At 47.4% G+C, this 19,088-nt stretch overlaps 1 protein-coding gene across 3 annotated transcripts in view; it reads right to left on the bottom strand.

Moving 5' to 3' along the window:
* The window catches only part of NSD1 (nuclear receptor binding SET domain protein 1), a 63,429-nt gene that overhangs the window by 12,930 nt on the left and 31,411 nt on the right, over positions 1-19,088 (bottom strand). For all 3 annotated transcript variants that reach the window (XM_052771954.1, XM_052771955.1, XM_052771956.1), the window contains exons 8-20: positions 17,824-17,933; positions 16,667-16,736; positions 15,771-15,889; positions 10,775-10,918; positions 10,235-10,358; positions 9,466-9,666; positions 7,841-8,020; positions 7,353-7,509; positions 6,851-7,056; positions 6,145-6,257; positions 3,083-3,352; positions 1,612-1,728; positions 83-224 (exon numbers count right to left, since the gene is read on the bottom strand). In XM_052771954.1, coding sequence (XP_052627914.1) covers positions 83-224; positions 1,612-1,728; positions 3,083-3,352; positions 6,145-6,257; positions 6,851-7,056; positions 7,353-7,509; positions 7,841-8,020; positions 9,466-9,666; positions 10,235-10,358; positions 10,775-10,918; positions 15,771-15,889; positions 16,667-16,736; positions 17,824-17,933 — 1,953 coding nt within the window. The remainder of the gene's footprint in view (positions 1-82; positions 225-1,611; positions 1,729-3,082; positions 3,353-6,144; positions 6,258-6,850; positions 7,057-7,352; positions 7,510-7,840; positions 8,021-9,465; positions 9,667-10,234; positions 10,359-10,774; positions 10,919-15,770; positions 15,890-16,666; positions 16,737-17,823; positions 17,934-19,088) is intronic.

The raw sequence follows: 19,088 nt of genomic DNA, 5'->3' as shown, positions 1-19,088 counted from the left end.
AGAAGCTACAAACCCTCCCCTTTCCTTAGAGAAACACTCCCACGCTTTTAACTGCAGGTACTGACAGAGTGGCGTTCCTTACCAGCTTTGATATTTACAATTGCGAAGAGCCCGACCCGAGTATCGCCATTCACACACCATTTCTGAGTCTCACAGTTTGGCTGGCAGCAATGGTTCATGAACCGAGCGTAATTGCCCTTTGGCCCAGCATCAATGATTCGATCCTGGAATTGCAAAAAATACCCAGAAAAACACATTAATAAACTAATCTCCTGCTCAAGCTATTGCAGCACAGGTACCAGTATACTAGGAAAGCATTAATCAGTACTGAAAAGTATGACAACGGAGGCATCTGATGACACGTGCAAAGCACCGTGTTTGTACATGTGTTTTAACCAAGTGTAAGGGACAGGTGTCACTGTGTTGCCCGGACAATCGACAGACACCCAACCAGTTTCCACACACTGGTCAGGGCTGGCAGATCATATGGCAGTACAGTCTCCTGCACAACATCATCTTCCTCTTCAAAGACACAGGCTCCTGAACAGCCAGGAAAATGCTACTGCTGCTTTCTGGGAAGTTAGCTCTCCTTGTGGTTTCAGTACTGGATAAACACTACACTAAGCACATTTCCAAGGCAGCACTTGCGGTTCCAGACTCCGACGTCTGCTTAAAAGCAAAATACCAGTTCCTGTTTCTTGTTAAGTCAATGTATAGAAGGAAAACAGGAACAGTACATAACGTATGAGGTATACTTCCGTACAACACACTACCATTTGTTAGACCTCATCGGAGAAAGCAGCTGCAACTGAGATTTGGGTTTGTAATAACAGGAGATACTAACACTTGGGTTTGCCCCTGCCTTCCACCCATCAGCCAGACAAGGAGAACAAGATAGGGTCAGTGTGAATTTCTAGCAAGAAGAGGGGAGAGCCAGAAAGCAGTCACATTGTTACCCTGTCCCGCTGGACAGCTTCTTCCCATGCCTGTTTTCATGATTTCCTTCTAATCTTTCTGAGGTTGAGTGACAAAGCGTGACAAGCAGCTAACAAAACTACTTACCTCTGAGAGCCAGGAGCTCATACCAACAACCTAGCCTCCAGGACCCACGGAGGAGTCTGTGGGTGTAACAAACTCCACCCCTGTACTTAAATCAGCAAGACCTGGGATCTGAACTTAAATGAAGGTCTCACTTCGCCTGATACTTGTACATCTGAGGGCTGATGGCTTCTCTGGCACATACCAGCCCAGTTCTGGACTCTCCAGGGTTCAGCTGCTGGGAAGGAACCCAAGATTACGAAATTCACCCTGTTATGCTGAAGCAGGATCTACGATCCTCAGACAATTGCCCTCAGACAACTGCCTTACCTCTTCTGAATAAACTCCAAAGAAGTCGGTTGAGACTTTCCTCCTAATCCTAATCTCCAACCTGAAGCTTCTCTACTGCACATTAAATCCATTCTTTCGGTCTTCTCTTCAGTGGAAATGCAGACCAGCTCATCAGCAACTCCTAGCACCTTTTTACTTGCTGGAGAATACCACTGTCATGACTTGCTTGCAATCATTTTACTTCTGTCTAGGATCCTGGCAAAAGAAATTCCTTCCACGTACCTTATCCAGTGTCAACATGTAGAAATTGGTGATGTCATGCTCCTGAGCATAGCGGATTCGGGCTCGGCACTCCTCTTCATCAATTAGCTCCCCAACATACTCATTAACAAATTCACCCTGCCAGAGAGAAAACAACAAGCTGATAAGACAAGACAAATTCCCTCCAGGATGGAGGGACATCCACCTTTGTGCTAAAACTTAGTTCCTGTTTCCTTTGTGGAAATCTTTTCATAAAAATCTTCCTCTGTGCTTTGCAGCCAGTTTGACCTATAATGTTCACTAGGAGCCCTGAATCATACATCTGTTTCATACGCTCAACAAACAGCTTGAAATACATTAAATAAAGCAACAATGGCCACCAGACTATTCTTTGTGCTACAGAAAGAATTAACATTCAGGGACAGCATAAAAGTAAACCACAAGAACAGTTCATTGCTGCAAAGCTCAAAGCACTGCATAACTGCATTCCAGCTGGAAACATCCTTTTGGGAACCAACCACACCGAGCAGCATGATGCACCTAGGGCACCTGCTCCTGCAGTGAATCCATGGAGTTCCCCTGCAGTGAAGTACTGCAGAGACTGTACTTCAACACTCAGAAGGAACCCCAGCTCTGCTCCATGGGGGCTAATAGGTGCCTCCATTAAATAACCGATTTTTACTGTTTCCAGACTGTCTGCTGAAAGTGGAATGTAACTGGCACAGGGAATGGCAGAGAGATCCTTTAACCTGTATCACAGCAGGCAGCAAAGCCTAAACAGTACGGACTCACATTCTTCCTTCTGCTATCAAGCCCTCCCCTGTAGCATGTCATCCCTACTCCTTTTTCAGACATTCTTCTCCTACTATGCTAACTGTCCTCTGTTTCACTTCACCCTTTTTTAGCTTTGGCGTTCTCTTTGCTTTAACATTCTTCCTTCTTCATTCAGCACAGATGTGTGTCCACAGAACTACTGTTCCCTGGATTTAAAAAAGTATATACAAGTGTTTTAGCTGGAGATAACCAGTTTCAGCAATAATAAGAGCCATCTCCAAGACATTATCCTTTTGTAAGAGACAAGCCCTGGTTTCAGTTTCTGATACAAGATTCTCATGCTGGAAAAGCCTGGCTATTCAAGAATGGGGGGAAGGTATAACACTGCTCCCTATCTGGAAATCCTCAGCATCGTCTTCAGGGCAGTGTTCTGGTGTACTCAAAGCCCATCATCCATACGAGCAGACAGACTGAGCGATCATCTTTTTCTTACCCTGTGGAACATCAACATGCAAACCATTTTCTTGGTTAGCTGAGCTAAAACATTCTTGTCAGGACTGGAAAAGTTAAATTTATCCATTTCTTTCCTACATAGCATTCTACAGCAAGAAGTCTTCTTCAAATTATGGAAGTTGGTTATTTTTCAAATCTATTGAAACCAACACTGATTAAGAGAGAAGTGGCAAGAGAATATTAAATGCAGAAACAGAGTACGTACCTTTCTGATGTCTGTTTTGGCTTGCAAGCCCCAGCCTCGTGCCAGCGTGCGGAAAATTTGTACCTCAGGATACTGCCGCTTGGAGAAGCACTGGTTCTGGCAGCGCTCCCCAGCAGGGCAGACCAGGGGGTGGCATTCATAGAGCAACATGCGATTGATGCATTCGGAATCCAGGCCACATGGGTTTTCATCTGTTGGTTTGCAGTTGCAACGTGGTATCTCGGACAAGTCTGCAGTGAAGATCTGCACCTTACCCACTGGCCGGTTCACCTTGAACGCACACAAAGGACATTAGCTCTTAAGAACAGGTTATCCCGATAGTCACTTCTACACTCAACCCTTGCCTACGAGCTGACAGGCTGCAGTGTGAGTTAGCTACAGCGAGGGGCAGAAGAACACAAGTACAAGCACATATGTACTTCTGGGCGCACAATTTCAAGAGATATACAGTTAAGAGGGAAGAGCTAAGGAGGATGCAGGTCCCCCATTAGCGTCACCTGATGCAGTGTGTATTCTGTGACCCTGGAGCAGGGAGAGGCTGCCAAGTGCACCCCTCCCATCACCACTGTGCCTGCATCCAGCCCAGGTGGCCCAGCGCTCTTGTTGGGTGCACACCATACCTGTGACCGACACCAAACCATTTTCTGCGTGGAACAGCACCTTCTTCAGTCTCTGAGTGTCAGAGGTCCGTTTCTTTATACTTTCCTTACTGCCCTGGTTTTTTTTTACTCTGTTACCTTCAAGCTTGTTTTTTTGCTCTCAGCTGTCACTATGAGAACCAGGTGGACATGCCCATGCAGGACAGAGTACAGAGGGCCTACCTATGCACCAGGCCACAAGCAGTTAGCTCCCTACCCAACTGTCCTGCAGATGTAAATGAAAGAAAAACCAGACAAGGCTGGGGTTGGAAGGCCCAAAGAGGAGCTCAGAGTTAAGCCAAGGAGCTCTCTAAAAACCGCTCCAGAAGGAAGCAGAGTGCAGCACCAGGTGGAGAAGCGACTAGCGTGTCTGTGGCATAAGCAGGGTCCTTTGGTTTTGGTTAAAGGCAGCGAACGCTGAAAGGCAGGCAACAGAGAGTCAGGACTTTTGAGAGACATACTGAAAAAAAGCTCCTTGCTGTTCTTTGCCCAGGTAAGCAATACCATCAGCTCCCTTTCCTCTCCCAGAACACAAAAGGAGGGTATCGTTTAGCGAAACTATTTCAGCCCCCCACTCCAATTTATTTAGTCCCACCCACTGAGCAAAGTTTCCACACTGGCAGCCTGCCCGAGTGTCGTGGTTTAACCCCAGCCAGCAACTAAGCACCACGCAGCCGCTCGCTCACCCCAGCCAGCAACACAGCACTGTACCAGCTACTAGGAAGACAGTTAACTCTATCCCAGCTGAAACTAGGACACCAAGGCTGGCCTAGCCCTGATCCTCCTCTTTTGTTTAAAAGCAAACCCTGCAGAACTCCCTGATTAATCTCTTCAACACAGTCTCCCCTTCCTCCTAGTATGGCCTCCCATCTCCAACTTTCTTCATAACTCTTCTGCTGCTTCCCATCTCTTACTCAGACTGTTAGCTCATCACCTCATTAAGAGTGACAAGACTCACAGGATTAGGACCGTCCACCACCAGGCAGACAGAGGTGCTCTTGCTGGGTCTGGCAGCACCACCCCAAGTGAACACGGTGTCTGAGCGTGGTGCCCCTTAGCACGCATGCATGCCCACCCAGCAGGCCTGCCCTACTCCCTGAGGCACTGCTAGTACAAACCAGGTCCAAAACAGGACGACACTTGGACTAGCCACAACCCTGATGTGATGAAGGATTCCAAGCGTATTTTGCAGCGGCCTCTCATATTGGCGCTCCTTGGGATGGACCCCGAGGTGCTGAACCCCTTAGAAGGCCAGGATGGGAGCAGATGCAGCCAGCTTTGGCCATTCCACCCCAAAGCCTTCTCCAGTTCACTGTATGCTCCTGCAAACTGCTTTGCTTTCAGAAACAAACAGCTTGCACCCAGACCTCAGAAGAGCTGCCATGACTAATGACCATGACTATTATTATTTATATTAAAGGGGTATTTCAAAGGCTCCAAACATCTTCCAAAGTTCCTTCATGTTGTGGCCAGAGATAGGCTTAAAAATACCTATAGTGAGAAACTGTATTTCCCCCATTGAAGCTGCCTGGCCCACACTGCTGCCACAGCATTCAGTTGTGTTCTTTACACTGTACAGTAACTCATGCAGGATATATCTGCCTGCCTAGAAATCCTAGCTAGAACAAAAAAAGTGCCAGCAATCAGTTAAGCTTTCACAGTTTGTCACATAAAAAAGGGAAGGAGCAGACACAGGCAACGAAAAAAAGAACACAGTCCCTGAGTCATAGGGTTTCTGATCAGTCTGGACCCACATCTCAAGCACATGCACCCACTTGGCCCCAGCTCTCGTCTCAAGTCACCTCCATCCTGTAGGACTTCTACAGCTGCTCCGATTCAATCTCAAAATACAGCCCTAAACATGAAGAGTTCCCCAAAACTCAGCAAAAGGCCTGGTATTCCACCACACACACCTCCTTTAGTATTTCTGTTCAGTCACCAACTGATAGAGATATAAAACAATAGCAGAGATAAAACAAGATACTGTGGGTTACCATCCTCCACGCAGCTCTGCTCCACTGCACCCTGACCATCTCCTATCTTGCACCACCTGGGATGCCCACCTTGCCATCAGTAGCACACAGTACTTAAGCATATTGCATATTATTAGCACTCTTCCTTAAGTTCCCAAGGTAGAGAGACGCTCCCCTCAGAGCACACAACTGACATGGAACAGCACAGAGATGTCCAGATCTGCTCCAGTAAATCAGAGTACCTCTATTACTGGTGTCCATCTTCCATACAGCTCTGCGCATATGTGAATCCTTTCTGTGGAGGATGACTGAAGATGCCAAGAGGACCAAAGTAACCTTCAAATGCAGCCAGATGCCCAAACGGTAGAAATTTTTCTATATACCTGTAAATCACCTGCACCGACAGCTCAAGACTTCTCTTCTGCACCTGTCCCCTCCCACTTGCCCTCACCTTGATATGTTTGTAGGGAGGAGGTTTCTTGTCGTTCTTTTTGTCTTCCTGAAGCTGTCTCAGTTCTTTCTGTGCCTTCAACTCTTCAAATCTTACTGCAGCTTCCTGAAGAGCTATGTGAGAGAACAGGCTGTGTTATGAGGAACTCCCTCTGCTCACACAGAGCTGTGCTGCCACTGTCTACCCAGTGCTAACAGCTCCACAAGCAAATCTCCCTGGCTGCATACTTCAGAGGCAGAAGTTCACTGGAGTGGGGTGAAGAAAAGGCCAATGCAGTAGGGCAGTTGCTAGAGTTACAGTAAGGGACCTGCCCACGGGTGATGAAGCATCCAAACTGCCAGCTAGCTTTGCCTGCTTTTGGGCAGAGGTGCCAGGCAGCTGCATTCACAACAACCAACTGCATTTTTATACACAGATACTGACCGTATTAGACACAGGGAAGCTGACAAAGCAGCTGCTCACTCAGATTTAGAGCAGCTATGTCAGAGCTGGAGAAACATTCAAGATCTGCACACCCTTCTTCCCATCTAGGAGTCACACCAACGAACATTCTGAGTGCACCGGATGATAGATAAGCAGCAGCTCATTCTACAAATTTCATTTCACTTTAGCTCTAAGACATTTTTCTCTGTTACAAGAATGCCACTTCTCCAAATGGGAATGAAGAGAAAAAGAACATGTACCTCCCTGGATGAAGACAAGTTACCTTTCTTGTATATGCCATCCACGCCCTTCCCCATCTTGTCTTTGCTGCTGACATCACCCTCCATATAAGGGAACACACGGGCCTGGTGCGTCCACAGGTAATCCTTGGAGCCGAAGAACAGCACAGGGAACTCACCGATGTCATGTTTCATTTTCTGGATGTTGACAGGAATTGTCCTAGGATGGCAAATCTCAGCTGGCCACCACCTGCAACACAGGGAAGGGCAGATGAAACCTCTGGCTTCCCCACTTCCAACCACCTTATAAGTATGCTACTGCATGGGGACATGGGGAAAAAGTGTGTGAGGGCTACCAGCAAGGCTGGTGGGGAGACAAGAGGCCACTGGAGAAGGAAAGCACGCATTTTACTGGCCGCTACACGCATGCAAAAAGGCCAGAGGCTGCTGCACTGTACCCTGCAGAGAGATGCAGCTTCTCACCTCAATCACCACGAGCACTGCATGAAGAAGGGATGAGGACAAATCTGTTCTACCTTCACCTACCTGTAGCGCCCAACTTTCACCCAGACTACTTCCTTGTAGTGTGGCTTTTTGCCTGCCTTGCAATCATTACAATACCAGCTTCCCTCTGGCATCTCAATGTTTAGACACTCACGGTGAAATGCAGCCGGGCACGACTCACAGCATAAAAGGCTGCCCCCTGCAAAGAAAAGGAGGAGGAATATCAGAGTAACTATGCAGAAGCCCTGGACTCCACACTTCCAGACAGACAGAGCTAACAAAAGGGCATGATGCTCTTCTGCAAACCCTTTTCAAAAGCTGTGCCCCACTCATGTTGCAAAAAGAGCCCTTCTAAGGATCTGAAAAAAACCCTAGCCTGAAGTTGGACTTAAATGGGGACGGATAGGAAGGCAATCTGTTCTCTGCAGTTCTTACTGGCACACTCTAGACAGGCAAAGCTTCTGCCTGCTCTAATGACTTCTTGTCAGGGCATTCCTTGGTGACAGGGGACCCAGCGCAGACTGTCTCACCTTCTGAGCAGACAAAGCACCAGCTGACGTTGACGTGCTCATGGTTGCGACAGCCCCTCCGTGCAGTGAAGTGATTGGGGCAGATGATGCTGTTGGAGGCAAGGACCACGGACCCAGCAGCAAGGCAGAAGTCGTTGGAGTGGTATGCAACAGGACACCGCACACAGCGCATCAAGCGACCTAGCACCAGAACATGGTGGGAACACAGTGAACCTCTAAAGGAGGAAGACTTTTTGCTTCCTGCCAAAACTAGCCTCTATTTGATACCTAAGCTCAAAACGAGCAACCATAAGTGATCTTTGGAAAAGGAAATTGACCTTTAATTTTTATAGACTGTCCATGACATACTCACTGGATTCCTATTAAATTATTTAATATAACAAAATATATATATAATTATAAATATCTTTTAAATATTTGTACATAGCATATATAAAATTGTGTTACTTAGAAGTGAAAAACCTCCTGCATGCTGTGCAGAAACAGCTCAAGAGTTCATAGACTAGGACTGCTTCCTATCATACACAAATAATTAGTAAATGAGCTCAGACAGTAATTACACAGGGGGTGTTCCAAGTGCTTAGCTGCACATAATGAAACCAATACGTGTAACTTCTGAAAACATAGGCACTTGCCTCTCCACTTTATCAGATTTTACCCTGAAATTCCAGAACGGAGAATTCAGAATTGCCTACAGGCCTAATTTATCCAAGGTTTTTGAGAGCCTGCTTTCAGTTCCTCACATGAGACTATAAAGAGGGAGAAGAGGTGGGAGGAAATGGGTAAATCTGACCACCATAAAGCAGCAGCCAGAGGAACACAACGCAAATGTTCAGTGGGGAAGTGGTGAGCTGTGGGGTTTAGGCCTTAGTATTGTCTTCTACACCAAATACTGATATGTGGGGGAAAAAAAGACAACTTTAACATAGACCCTGAGGATAAAAATAGAGCTCGTCTTATTGTCACTTGTCTTCAGATACCAAGGGTTTAATGGAAGGCAGCTTTAGAAGCAAATATACAATGCTATCACATAAAAGTTTTAAGTTTAGTCATGTGAGATAAAGGTCAAGGTACTGCTGCAAACAGCTCAAACAGATGTTTGCCTGAGAAGCTTAGCCCAAGGGTGTCGCTACTACAAGACAAGAGTTTGCATTATAAAAAAAAGGAGAACTAGAACAGTATCATAGTTTTTACTACGCTGCTCTCTATGCCATTGCCTTGATAGCCAGTGTTGCTAAGCAGGCAGCGTCTACAGCACTGGCACAGCGAAACGCACGTAGGAGAAACATGAGAGTGTCTCTACAGCTCCAGAGACTTATTCAAAAACCCAGAGAGGCGTGTGGCATCGCTGGACATGCAGCATCGCTGGACGTGCAGGCATCCAAGCGTCTGGACAGACAAGAAAATTTTAGTTGCCATGTCTGACCATCAGCAGTGCTGATGAGCAGCATACCGACACCACCTTTTCCACTCCCCTGAGAGAAGCTATTCCTCAGCAAACGCTACAGCAAGCTCTGCAGCAAGGACAGAAAATCAACATGAAGAACTAGTGGACGAGGTAACTACACAGTGGACAGGTAACAAAGGAAAAGCTTCTAACGGCATCCCCTAGAAGATGTCGGTACCTTTAGATGCAGAGATGTTTGCTGGGTTAGCAGCATGACAAGTCATGCATATGTGCAGGGAGCATCGGAAGCCCTTGTTCTGCATGACTGTGGGCGGATACTTTTGTATGCATGCTTCATGGTAATACTTCCCACAGAGGGGCAGCAAGCACCGTTTTACATCTTCCCCGCAGCTCTTGCACACAAAGCAGGTATGGACTCCTGGAGAAAGAGCAACAAACACAACACCAGTCACATTGAAGGGCTAAATGAAGACTCGACACTTCCACCAGGCTGCGTATTAGCACAGCACAACTTCCCAACCTGCTGTACCAATTCCAAAGCACAGGTCTCTGCAGCAGGCTGTTTTGCCTGCAGCTACAACAAAACTCCAGATCAAAAAAAAATATTATTATAGCTGTGATTTCAGGCCAGGGAAAAAGAAGAAAAACAAAAATCAACAACCCTACTTACAACATTCCCTCCTTTCCAGTCAGCTCCAGACTCATCCTCCCCACCAGCCCTCTCTCCCTAGTCCCATATAAGAATTTCCGTTTCTCCTTCCCACTAGATCCTGGACATTCACTTCTTCGCACCCCACGTGCCTGAATCAATAGTAAGACCAGTTAATTAGAAATTCATTATCAAACATCAAACCAATAATCGGAGAACTGAGAGCTAGCTAGGGGCCCTACTGCAGGGACATCACTACAGCAAAATGAAGCACCAGGTAAGCACCAGGTAAGCACGCAGCAAGCACCCTGTCCTGCGCTCACAAAAGCTGCAGTACCTGTGGAACACTCATTGCAGATGAATTTGCCCTTTGGCATCTCGGAGAGCCCAAGGCACTGCAGGTGGAAAGCACCACAGCACTGCGCCTCACACAGCAACAGTTCTCCCGGCTTCTCGCAGATCTGCGGGGAAAGAAGCACAATGTAAGCTCCGAGCAACCTCCTTCCCCAACTCATCCCAGACAGCAACAGCCTGGATGCTGGTCAGGACTGCCAGCAGAGACCCCTGTGGAAAAATGCAAAGTTTTCCTTGTGTTAGTTAATGCAGGTGGTTTGTGCACCACCACTGCCATTTGCCATCCAGTCCTTGCTACCATGCATCGGCTAAAATAAATCCTATGTTGGTCATGTCTCCCTAACGTCTGTGAACTTTAGCAGGAAGAGACAATGGCAGAGCAAAGAGCACGAAAAGCTGGTTAATTCTACAATAAGCACCCTGAGGCTACCTGGGCTTACGTGGGGCACTAGCATGTCCCAGAACTTACACAAAAACACTTCACAGTGGTAAAGTTTCAAGGAGATTTCTTCAAGGACACTACCTGACACACGTTCTCCTTGAGAGCTGCTCCTCCACCACGCTCTCCCTGCATCTTTTTGGACGAAGGCACTCCATGGTCGTTCTCTGACCCCTCTTCATTACCCTCTTTGGGGCTCGCAGCGGTCCCATGAACCGATATCTCCCCCTTTAAAAAGAAATCCAGAATTAGGGCCATCAGTAGTTCCTGTCCTGACCTGCAACCTACAAATTCAGCCATTGAGCACATAACAGGTTTGGCAGTTGGTCTGTGTTACCCACCCTGGAGAGAACATCCCCCACAGAGTTCCACAAAAAGACTTACAAGAAAGCAAAGGAAAGGAAAGAGGTCTTAGTTTACTAGATCATTAAAAAATACACACTCAACACAATTAAGTTCCTGTGCATAACTCTCTCTGAGGAAGGAGTCATGGCTGAGGAAGAAAGGTACTGCCCTGCATAGAAACAAATCAGGTAGGCTGGAATAGTCTAAAGCATCCTGCATGCTGATGTCTGCTTGTACTGGAAATGCAAATAAAAAATTCAAACAATTTTTATTGCAGCTGTCACCCAGCAAATGAGCCAGACTTTTCCCCACACTTGTCTCAGCTTGTCCTAACCCATGTAAAATACAGGCACACAGGTACTCAAGCCTGCATTAGCATGAACTAGCCGGCCAACACCAAAGTGAACAGTGCAGCAGGGCATTTACCCCACCATCCTGCCTAGGGTAGTGAGTCTTTCATAAGCATCTGTCTTGTACGAGTATCACAGTACTGACTGTAACATCTTACGGTGACCGTAACATCTACCAGTGAAAGAGCATCCTGCTGAGAAGATGGGTTTCAAAGGATAAAGGCCCAACCGCATCCTCATGGGCCAAGTCAGGGATCCTGCCATAAGGCTTCCCAAGGTGGAAGGACACCTTCCAGTGTGGCCACGGGACCTGCCCAGACACTGTCAGAGGGAAGGAGAGTAGCAGGTATCCTAGAGACACGTTTCTACCACAAGATACTGCTGTCCTGGAGCTGCACATGGCAGCACTGCCTTCACTTTTGTCAGGACAGGCAACTAAGAGCTAGGAAACGCCATCCTGCCAGCTTCCAGGCCTCTCAGGTAGAGTCTAAACAACACTTCAGTGGTCTCACCAGCCCCAGCTGCCACTCCAGAGTGGGTGTGCCTTAAGGACCATTAATGCTGCACCAAAGTGATGCCTTTAGCTAAGTGCTTTGAGCAAGAACATTTTAAAGACTCTGCCATTTTTAAAATATCCCAGATCACAACATTTAGCTGAGTGATCTCAGTGTGGGGCTGCCAGTTCCTCCTTGGGTCACCAACCCATACCCAATGCATGCCCAGATACAAACTGTACACTTGAAAGACCTTGTGAAGAATTCAAATTGCTGGCAGGAACAGCAGCCATCACTCTCATACCTTCAAGCCTGCCTGGTGCCAGGTGTCCAGCTACTGATCACAAGAGGGAGCTTTGCACCACTTTCTATATGGGAGAGTATCAGTCCGAGTTGTGGTGCCACCAAAGCTTGTAAGTTGAACTGAACGCCCTCTGAACACATTATTAGTCTGTGCAAAACAAGGACATAAAGATCTCCCAAAGTTTAAAGCTGGAAGAACCTGGAGCTGGTATTCTGGTCAGATAATGATGCTTCCTTTGCCTGTTTTGTTTTTTGAGTGGTCCTGTCGTCGTTGTCGTGTGTCCCCGCCCCGCCATGCCCTGAATGTAACAGTATGCTTTTATTAGGGGATATTTTAAAGCCATGTCAGTTCTGTGGAGCAACGATGCACAAGTGCACTGACAGTACATTAATGCACACAGTACAAAGATGAATGGTGTAAGTTGCCTTTATTGAGCACAAAAAAAAAAAAGCAAAGTCCCAGCTACAAACTACTGCCAGTCCAACATACCTTACGGTGTACAGCCTTACAGACTATCATCACAGTCTCGCTGGAAGGCTGGGAGTGATGCAGCCTGTGGGAATACTGATAAGGACCACATAAACTGCTGCCACCCTGCGACACAGCCCTGGCAGAGGGAAGGGGAAGGTGTCTATGGCATTGGTAAAAAGACCATCTAAGAACACAACAGCCACCTTTGCCTCTATACGCAATAGCATCTTCTCAAGCTAAGTGCTATGATACTTCTGCTCCTGCAGCTGTATTTCTGCTAGGAATTATGTAGTCTGCTGCAAGGCAGCCCTCTGGCCCAAACACTTGCTTTTGCTCCTGGAATGCTCCAGGAGCAGCACCGGCGAGCAGTGCTCCAAGGACTGGTTACAGCTCAGGTCCTCCTATTCCTACATAGGTGCTCCCTCTTCTGCTCAGCTCAGCAGTGACCTCAGGGTTGCAGGGGTCACTGTAACAAAGAACAAGAGCAGGGTTAATCAGCTACTGGTATGGGCAAACAACGTCAGCTATAGCTTCTGCTTACGCTGGGGCCCCAGTGTTAAAGACACAAAGTAAGCTCATCCCCTGTCGTGGTCACCGAGGTCCCTGTCAGGAGGGGCAGGGTGCTGGTAAACAAGCACCACCTGTCCTGTGGTCAGTGGCACTAGCTTCCTGCTGTAGCTGAGGTTTCAAGATAGTGTTTTGGAAGGGAGGGGACATACTCAGATTTGCTACAGACAGAGGTATGAGGGATTTAGAACTGGTTCCTTTTTCCATCTTTCTGGCCGTTTCCTACCATGGCTGCTAGGACTCATTGGTTTGAACCCTGATGGCCATGTTTCATGTGTTGGTGGAATGGGAGACTAAAATGCACCTAGGAGTCATATAACATTAACCGGCCACTTCCTTCTCAGATCTGAAAGCATTTGCTAGTGGCAATGTTACCTTAACAACTGGGACCACACTGCCCAGTGTGGCACAGCATGCTCTAGCCCTGCTCTTTCAGCCTAAACCCATCCTATTTGGTTCCACGAACAGCTAGTCAATCTGCACATTTCACATGCCAGGATCTTATCCTTATTTTAATCAATGCGCCCAGAACTGCATAGGGAAGGGAATGTCAGAGCTAGGCAGGGTGGGCAAGGCCAGACACTTGTGCTTTGTGAACAGGGAGAAGGGGATTGCCATTCAAGGCCATCACTCAAAAGAAACGGTCACACTGTTCCCCCTCCTTCCCCTACCCAGCATAAGCCCTGCAAAACTACATACCTCCTCTAGAGGGCAGGTGTCTCATCTTGGGTCTTCTTCCAGAGCTATCTCTGCTGCTGTATCTGGCACATCCTCAAAGCCTGGCCTGTTCTTTGGCACAGCCTGACCTTGGCTCACAACCTTGACAACCATTTCAACAGCATTTTCCATCCCCTTCTCTCAGTCTCTTGCTGCCCTGATGTTGTAAACTTGCACTCCTGGCTCCACAGACAGGCAAGGACAGAGAAAGCTGCTTAGTTCAGCCCAGGCAGACAAGCTTTCCTCTGCCCCCTTTTCCTCTGAAAGCAGCTGGATCCAAGGCTTCACTGCAATGTATCATCAGACCATCTATTTCTTCTAGCACCATTCAGCACAAAGTGGAGTTCCTTGCCTGGTGCCTGGAAAGTCACTTAGGCAACCAGTGTGGTCCAAATTCCATGTGAGAGCACAATTACATCTCCACAGCACCCCAACACTCACCAGTACCCGTGCACTCACCTAAGCCAAGGGGTGCACACTCTCACCACTGTGGCTCAAGAGACACAATCACAGTGAAATGGATGCTGCCAAAAGGTGCCAAGCATTGCCTTGCCTTTTTTTTTTTTTTTGCATGGTTTACCATACCTAACTTCAGGTACTCAACACTGATGTCTAAGGCCGGAGGCAGTTAAGACTCCCTGGGCTTCCTCTGCAGTGAATGATGGGTGCAGGTTTCAGAGACATGGCCTAGCTACTTTGCTGCTCTGAATTGTGCCCTCTTTTCTTCCCTATAAAAGATTCAGGGAATTTGTGGCTCAGAGCTGAGCCAGTCTCTTAGTGGGTACCTAACAGCAGACAGTGTTAGCTGCTCCCCAGCATTGGCAAAGATAATTGTACAGACTTCCTTGAAATATTATTCCAGATGAGCACACTTCAGAAAGAGCATCAACACCATCACAGGAAGGCTTGCATGGCCCAGGGGTATTACCCCACTTTATCACCCCCATCAGAAACATGCTCTTCAAAAAGCAGTAGCAGCAACGTGGCTGGCACTGCTCGAAGTGGTGTGAGGTTTGTGTTCTCCTGGAAGCTGCATAACAACAACAAATAAAACAATATATGTCTATAATTGGCTCCTGAAATACATACTGACTATCCTGACAGAACAGCCTGCTGCTGAACCTGGGCCACTGGAAGTGAGAGGCGATGGTGAGAGGCCCAGAGGTGTCCCGCCTCTCCCTGGAAAAGTCTTGCTTCCCCTACACTTGATGATACCTGGCTCATTCCTAAAAGGCAAAATGTGCTTGTCAGAGATATTTGTACGCCGACGCTGCTGGGATGCAGTAGAAGGGAGTTACCCCAATTACCCCTTTCTGCTGGATGGCAGAATGTAATCAGAGGCTCCTGTGAGCAGTCACATACAGTCCTCCCCATCCCCTCCAACATGGTTCTTAGCTCACCCTGGTGTGCAGGTACAAGTGGAAGAAGGGGTTGAAGTCCACAGTCTAGTGCTCGTACTTCATACTGGTGTGTAAAAGGGCAAGATTATCACCACCACCAGAGAAGACCTTTTACAGCAGTTGGACCTTCTGAGGTACAAAGCAAGATGCCAGGCAAAACCTGGTTCCATCAGATCAGAACAGCCTCTCTCCTGGAGAATTAGCTGAGTAGCAACTTAAAAACTGAGCCCGAGTTAAGCAGTCATCACAAAACAGCTACTAAATTAAAGTGGTATCTTCAGCTTCAACCCCACCTCATGCAACTACATCAGTGGGACAAGCTCCCAACTGACATGCCAGGCAACCAGAGACGACCTGGCCTAGGCTCTGCAAAATGCCCTGGGAAGTAGCAGACAGGTTATAGGGATGACATGTAGGAAGACCCAACAGTACCTCAGAGTGTGGGGTCTCCCCCAGCCCCTCCTCATTTCTCTCCTTCTTGGAATGCATTGCAGCAGAGGTATGGCGCTGTCTCTTCCGCTTCCGCTGCTTCTCCAAGAGCTTTTCAGAAGCTGGGATGCAACAGAAAGACCGCTCAAGGAAAATGCACAAATAATTCCCTTGCTACAGGTGCCACCAGCAAGTTCTACACCCTTTCTGAGAGCTTCAGGCTGGGTCCTACTGTCTTTGAGGGCATAAGGGCTGGGGCAATATGAGCCTCCAGGCAGTCTGCCCTCTGTCCCGCAACCATCGGAAGACCACCGATTCCTACTGGTTTAAGCTTTGTTTGCTGGGCTGCTGAACAATATCACTGCCTTTCTTGAGGCAGCCACACCAGCAGAAAAGAAGAAATGCTACCAACACAAAGCTTACATTACTAATCAAATGCTGACAACTACCTCCTCCCTCCGCAACAAAACCTCATGTTGATACCAATGTGATACAAAGGCAGACGGGGAGGGAGTACAATGCAACTGCACAACCATCCATGGGACGGAGCAGCCACCATTGAGCCTGGTCACAGCATGTCATCAGGCAAAAGACAGCGTATTGGTACAGGACCTGTGCTGACAAGTTTTCTTCAAGCACCCAGACTATGAATGAGAAGTGAACATCTTCTCATGGAAATAGGAACGCTCCATTTCCACTTTCCACAGGGAAATCAAAGACATAACAGTACCTTGGGCAAACAATCTCAGTACCTCTTTCTTCTGCCACTGCCTTAGCTGAGGCAAGCACCCTCTGAGAGCCCAGGACACATAAGCCCTTACACACACACACACAAAAAAACACAGGCACTGATCCAAATGTCACCAACAGTCTACCCGCACAGCCCTCCCTTCACTTACCTTCTCCCAGGTCCGAGAAGTGGGCTGGTGAGTAGAGCTCAGAGCTGTCACTCTCTGAAGGGCCAGTGCCCTACAAATACACAAGAGAGTCAAGTCACCAGATGCAAATCAGAGATGCTGTTCCTCAGCCACTCAGAGCCTTTATGAATGACTGCAACATGTAACTTACAGTTCAGGTCATGAATTCATCAGTGATTAGAGACTCTACAAAAAAACATTTGTTTTGTGTGTGTGATAGATCCCATATGGAAAAGTCAGTCTCTGGCCAGGGAGGAATGCCAAGTCTGTTGTGTCTTGTGCTCACCAGCATCATCCGCTGTTTCCTGAGCTCTCCCAAAAAGGCTAACACCCTGTAAGCTGCTGGGAACAGAGACTCTCTTCTGGCTTTACACTTTTACAGAGCTCAAGACTGAAACACTTTGGCCTCTGCATTACTGCAACCATGATAACTGCATTAAGACTGTGCCACACAGAGAAAAAAGAAAGGAGGAAAACTTAATAATCAACCGTAGAAACAGTGGCAACAAGTATTGTGTAGGTACACCACCTGAAATAATTCTTTACAAGTTGCTTTTTTCCAAACCATGTCACTGAATATTTTGAGTATGTAGTGGAAAAGAGCAGCATTTTCTTTAAAAATCTGCACCAAGCACTGTATACTACATGTGATACAACTCAAGCCTCCATCCTGGTACAAGCTCTGCACTTCTGTACCATTCACCAGCTCACTTGGGAAGGTAACAAAGGAAACACTGCTCAGAGGAAATCTGACGGAAAAGGACAAAGCCTTAGATTCAAGCTCAAGCTACACTGCAACGTAACAGTGACAGAAAGCCTCTGCGCAGAACTCTTCTGCTTACACCTTCCCAGCCAGCATCCAGCTGACTCCTTTTCCATATAAACCAATGAAGAGAGGAGATTTTACAGCCAAAACTACCCAATCCCCTTTACAAGTGTGGAGGGGTGAGGAACACATCTGTATTCAGCAGATTTCTTCATCATAACACAGGAACCAGCACCTTTGGAAGGGTGGACCTTTGCTCCTGGGCCACAGCCAACAAAAAACCACAGCCCATTGTACTACGTCTCGTTCAGCAGGGTCTGCTGTCCAGGCTTGTTTTTCTATCTGGTTTTCAAAAGAGCTGGAAGGAAAGTACCTTCTTTGGGGGAGTCCACTCCTCCTTCTTTGGCATAAAGGCAGTGTCCAAATCATTGGATTCCAAGAGCTTTTTAGTGGGCTTCCTCTGACGCTTGCTTTCGAAGTTTCCTGCAATGAAACTCTTTACATCAGATAAACAGGGGGCTGCTTCTCTTCAATCAGACTAAGACCATTAAGCAAATATCAGCCAACTTTTCAAAACAATCTGCTTCACCCCGTCTTTGGGATCATAAGCTCCTTAAACAGAGATGCCAATTACCTGTTTCTGTACAACTTCCACAAAAACGGACCTCAGTCTGCCATGACCTTCAGGCATACCTCAATATGCAACAGAAAAATCCACCCACAGAAGAGAGACTATGAAGTCAATGCCAGCAGGTAACATATCCTGGCAGCGCAATTCAGATCGTAATTTCCCAATCACTTTGAACTGGCATAAGCCAGTCCTACCACAGACAAATACAGCCCTGCCTCCACTCCCACACCACTCCCACCAGCATTCATGCCGCACATAGTAAACAGGCTAAAGGACATGCTCCTGGTTAAAACTACCTGGGAAAAGACACACCAAACACTCGCTGTAACCTGCGCCATTTCCTACTCACGCTTTTTGCTGGCACCCAGGAGGTAACAAGTTGCTAGGCCTGAGTTCATCCACACTAATTTTGGCAACAGTATAAACTTAGAACGACTAGGAAATGATGATGTTATGAGTGCAAGACACTCCACAGAAACAGCCTGCTACCCATCCCGCCCTGTTATCTGCTTGCTTTACCAGCCTCAGCTGTGCCCTTTCTGTGACACACACTTCTGCATGCACTGCTTATGCATCAGATACCTAATGGAGGGACAACATGGCATCGTTCTTAAGGCAAGCCTCTTGGGCTCTGTGTGCTTCAGCAAGAGGCAAGTTTTCTCAGCAGGGGGAAGAGCTATGCAACCTCTGCATACTGGATGTTTGCTCCCACTGCTGCACCCTGTACTGCTCTCCTGCATCTCCAACCTCAGGTTCACATCCCCAGTTCTTCCTCCTTTAATCCTCTACAACTTTCCATTTCCATCTGACACCCACAAGCCCCCAAAGGCAATCCCTCTGCCCTCAAACGTAACAGGCTAACTGACCTCTCAGTGACCGTACCTCTTTGTCTGCTTGGTTTAATTTTTTTGACCATAGGCCCTTTAGAATAGGAACAGTGTTCTCTCCAAGTTAGCATAGCCAGAACACCAGGACTTTAACCCTGGACATGTCTTTAGATGCTACTA

This window comes from Harpia harpyja, chromosome 20, assembly GCF_026419915.1.
Source record: "Harpia harpyja isolate bHarHar1 chromosome 20, bHarHar1 primary haplotype, whole genome shotgun sequence".
NCBI classification, from domain to species: Eukaryota; Metazoa; Chordata; class Aves; order Accipitriformes; family Accipitridae; genus Harpia; species Harpia harpyja.
This window is presented reverse-complemented; position numbering and strand designations above follow the sequence as displayed.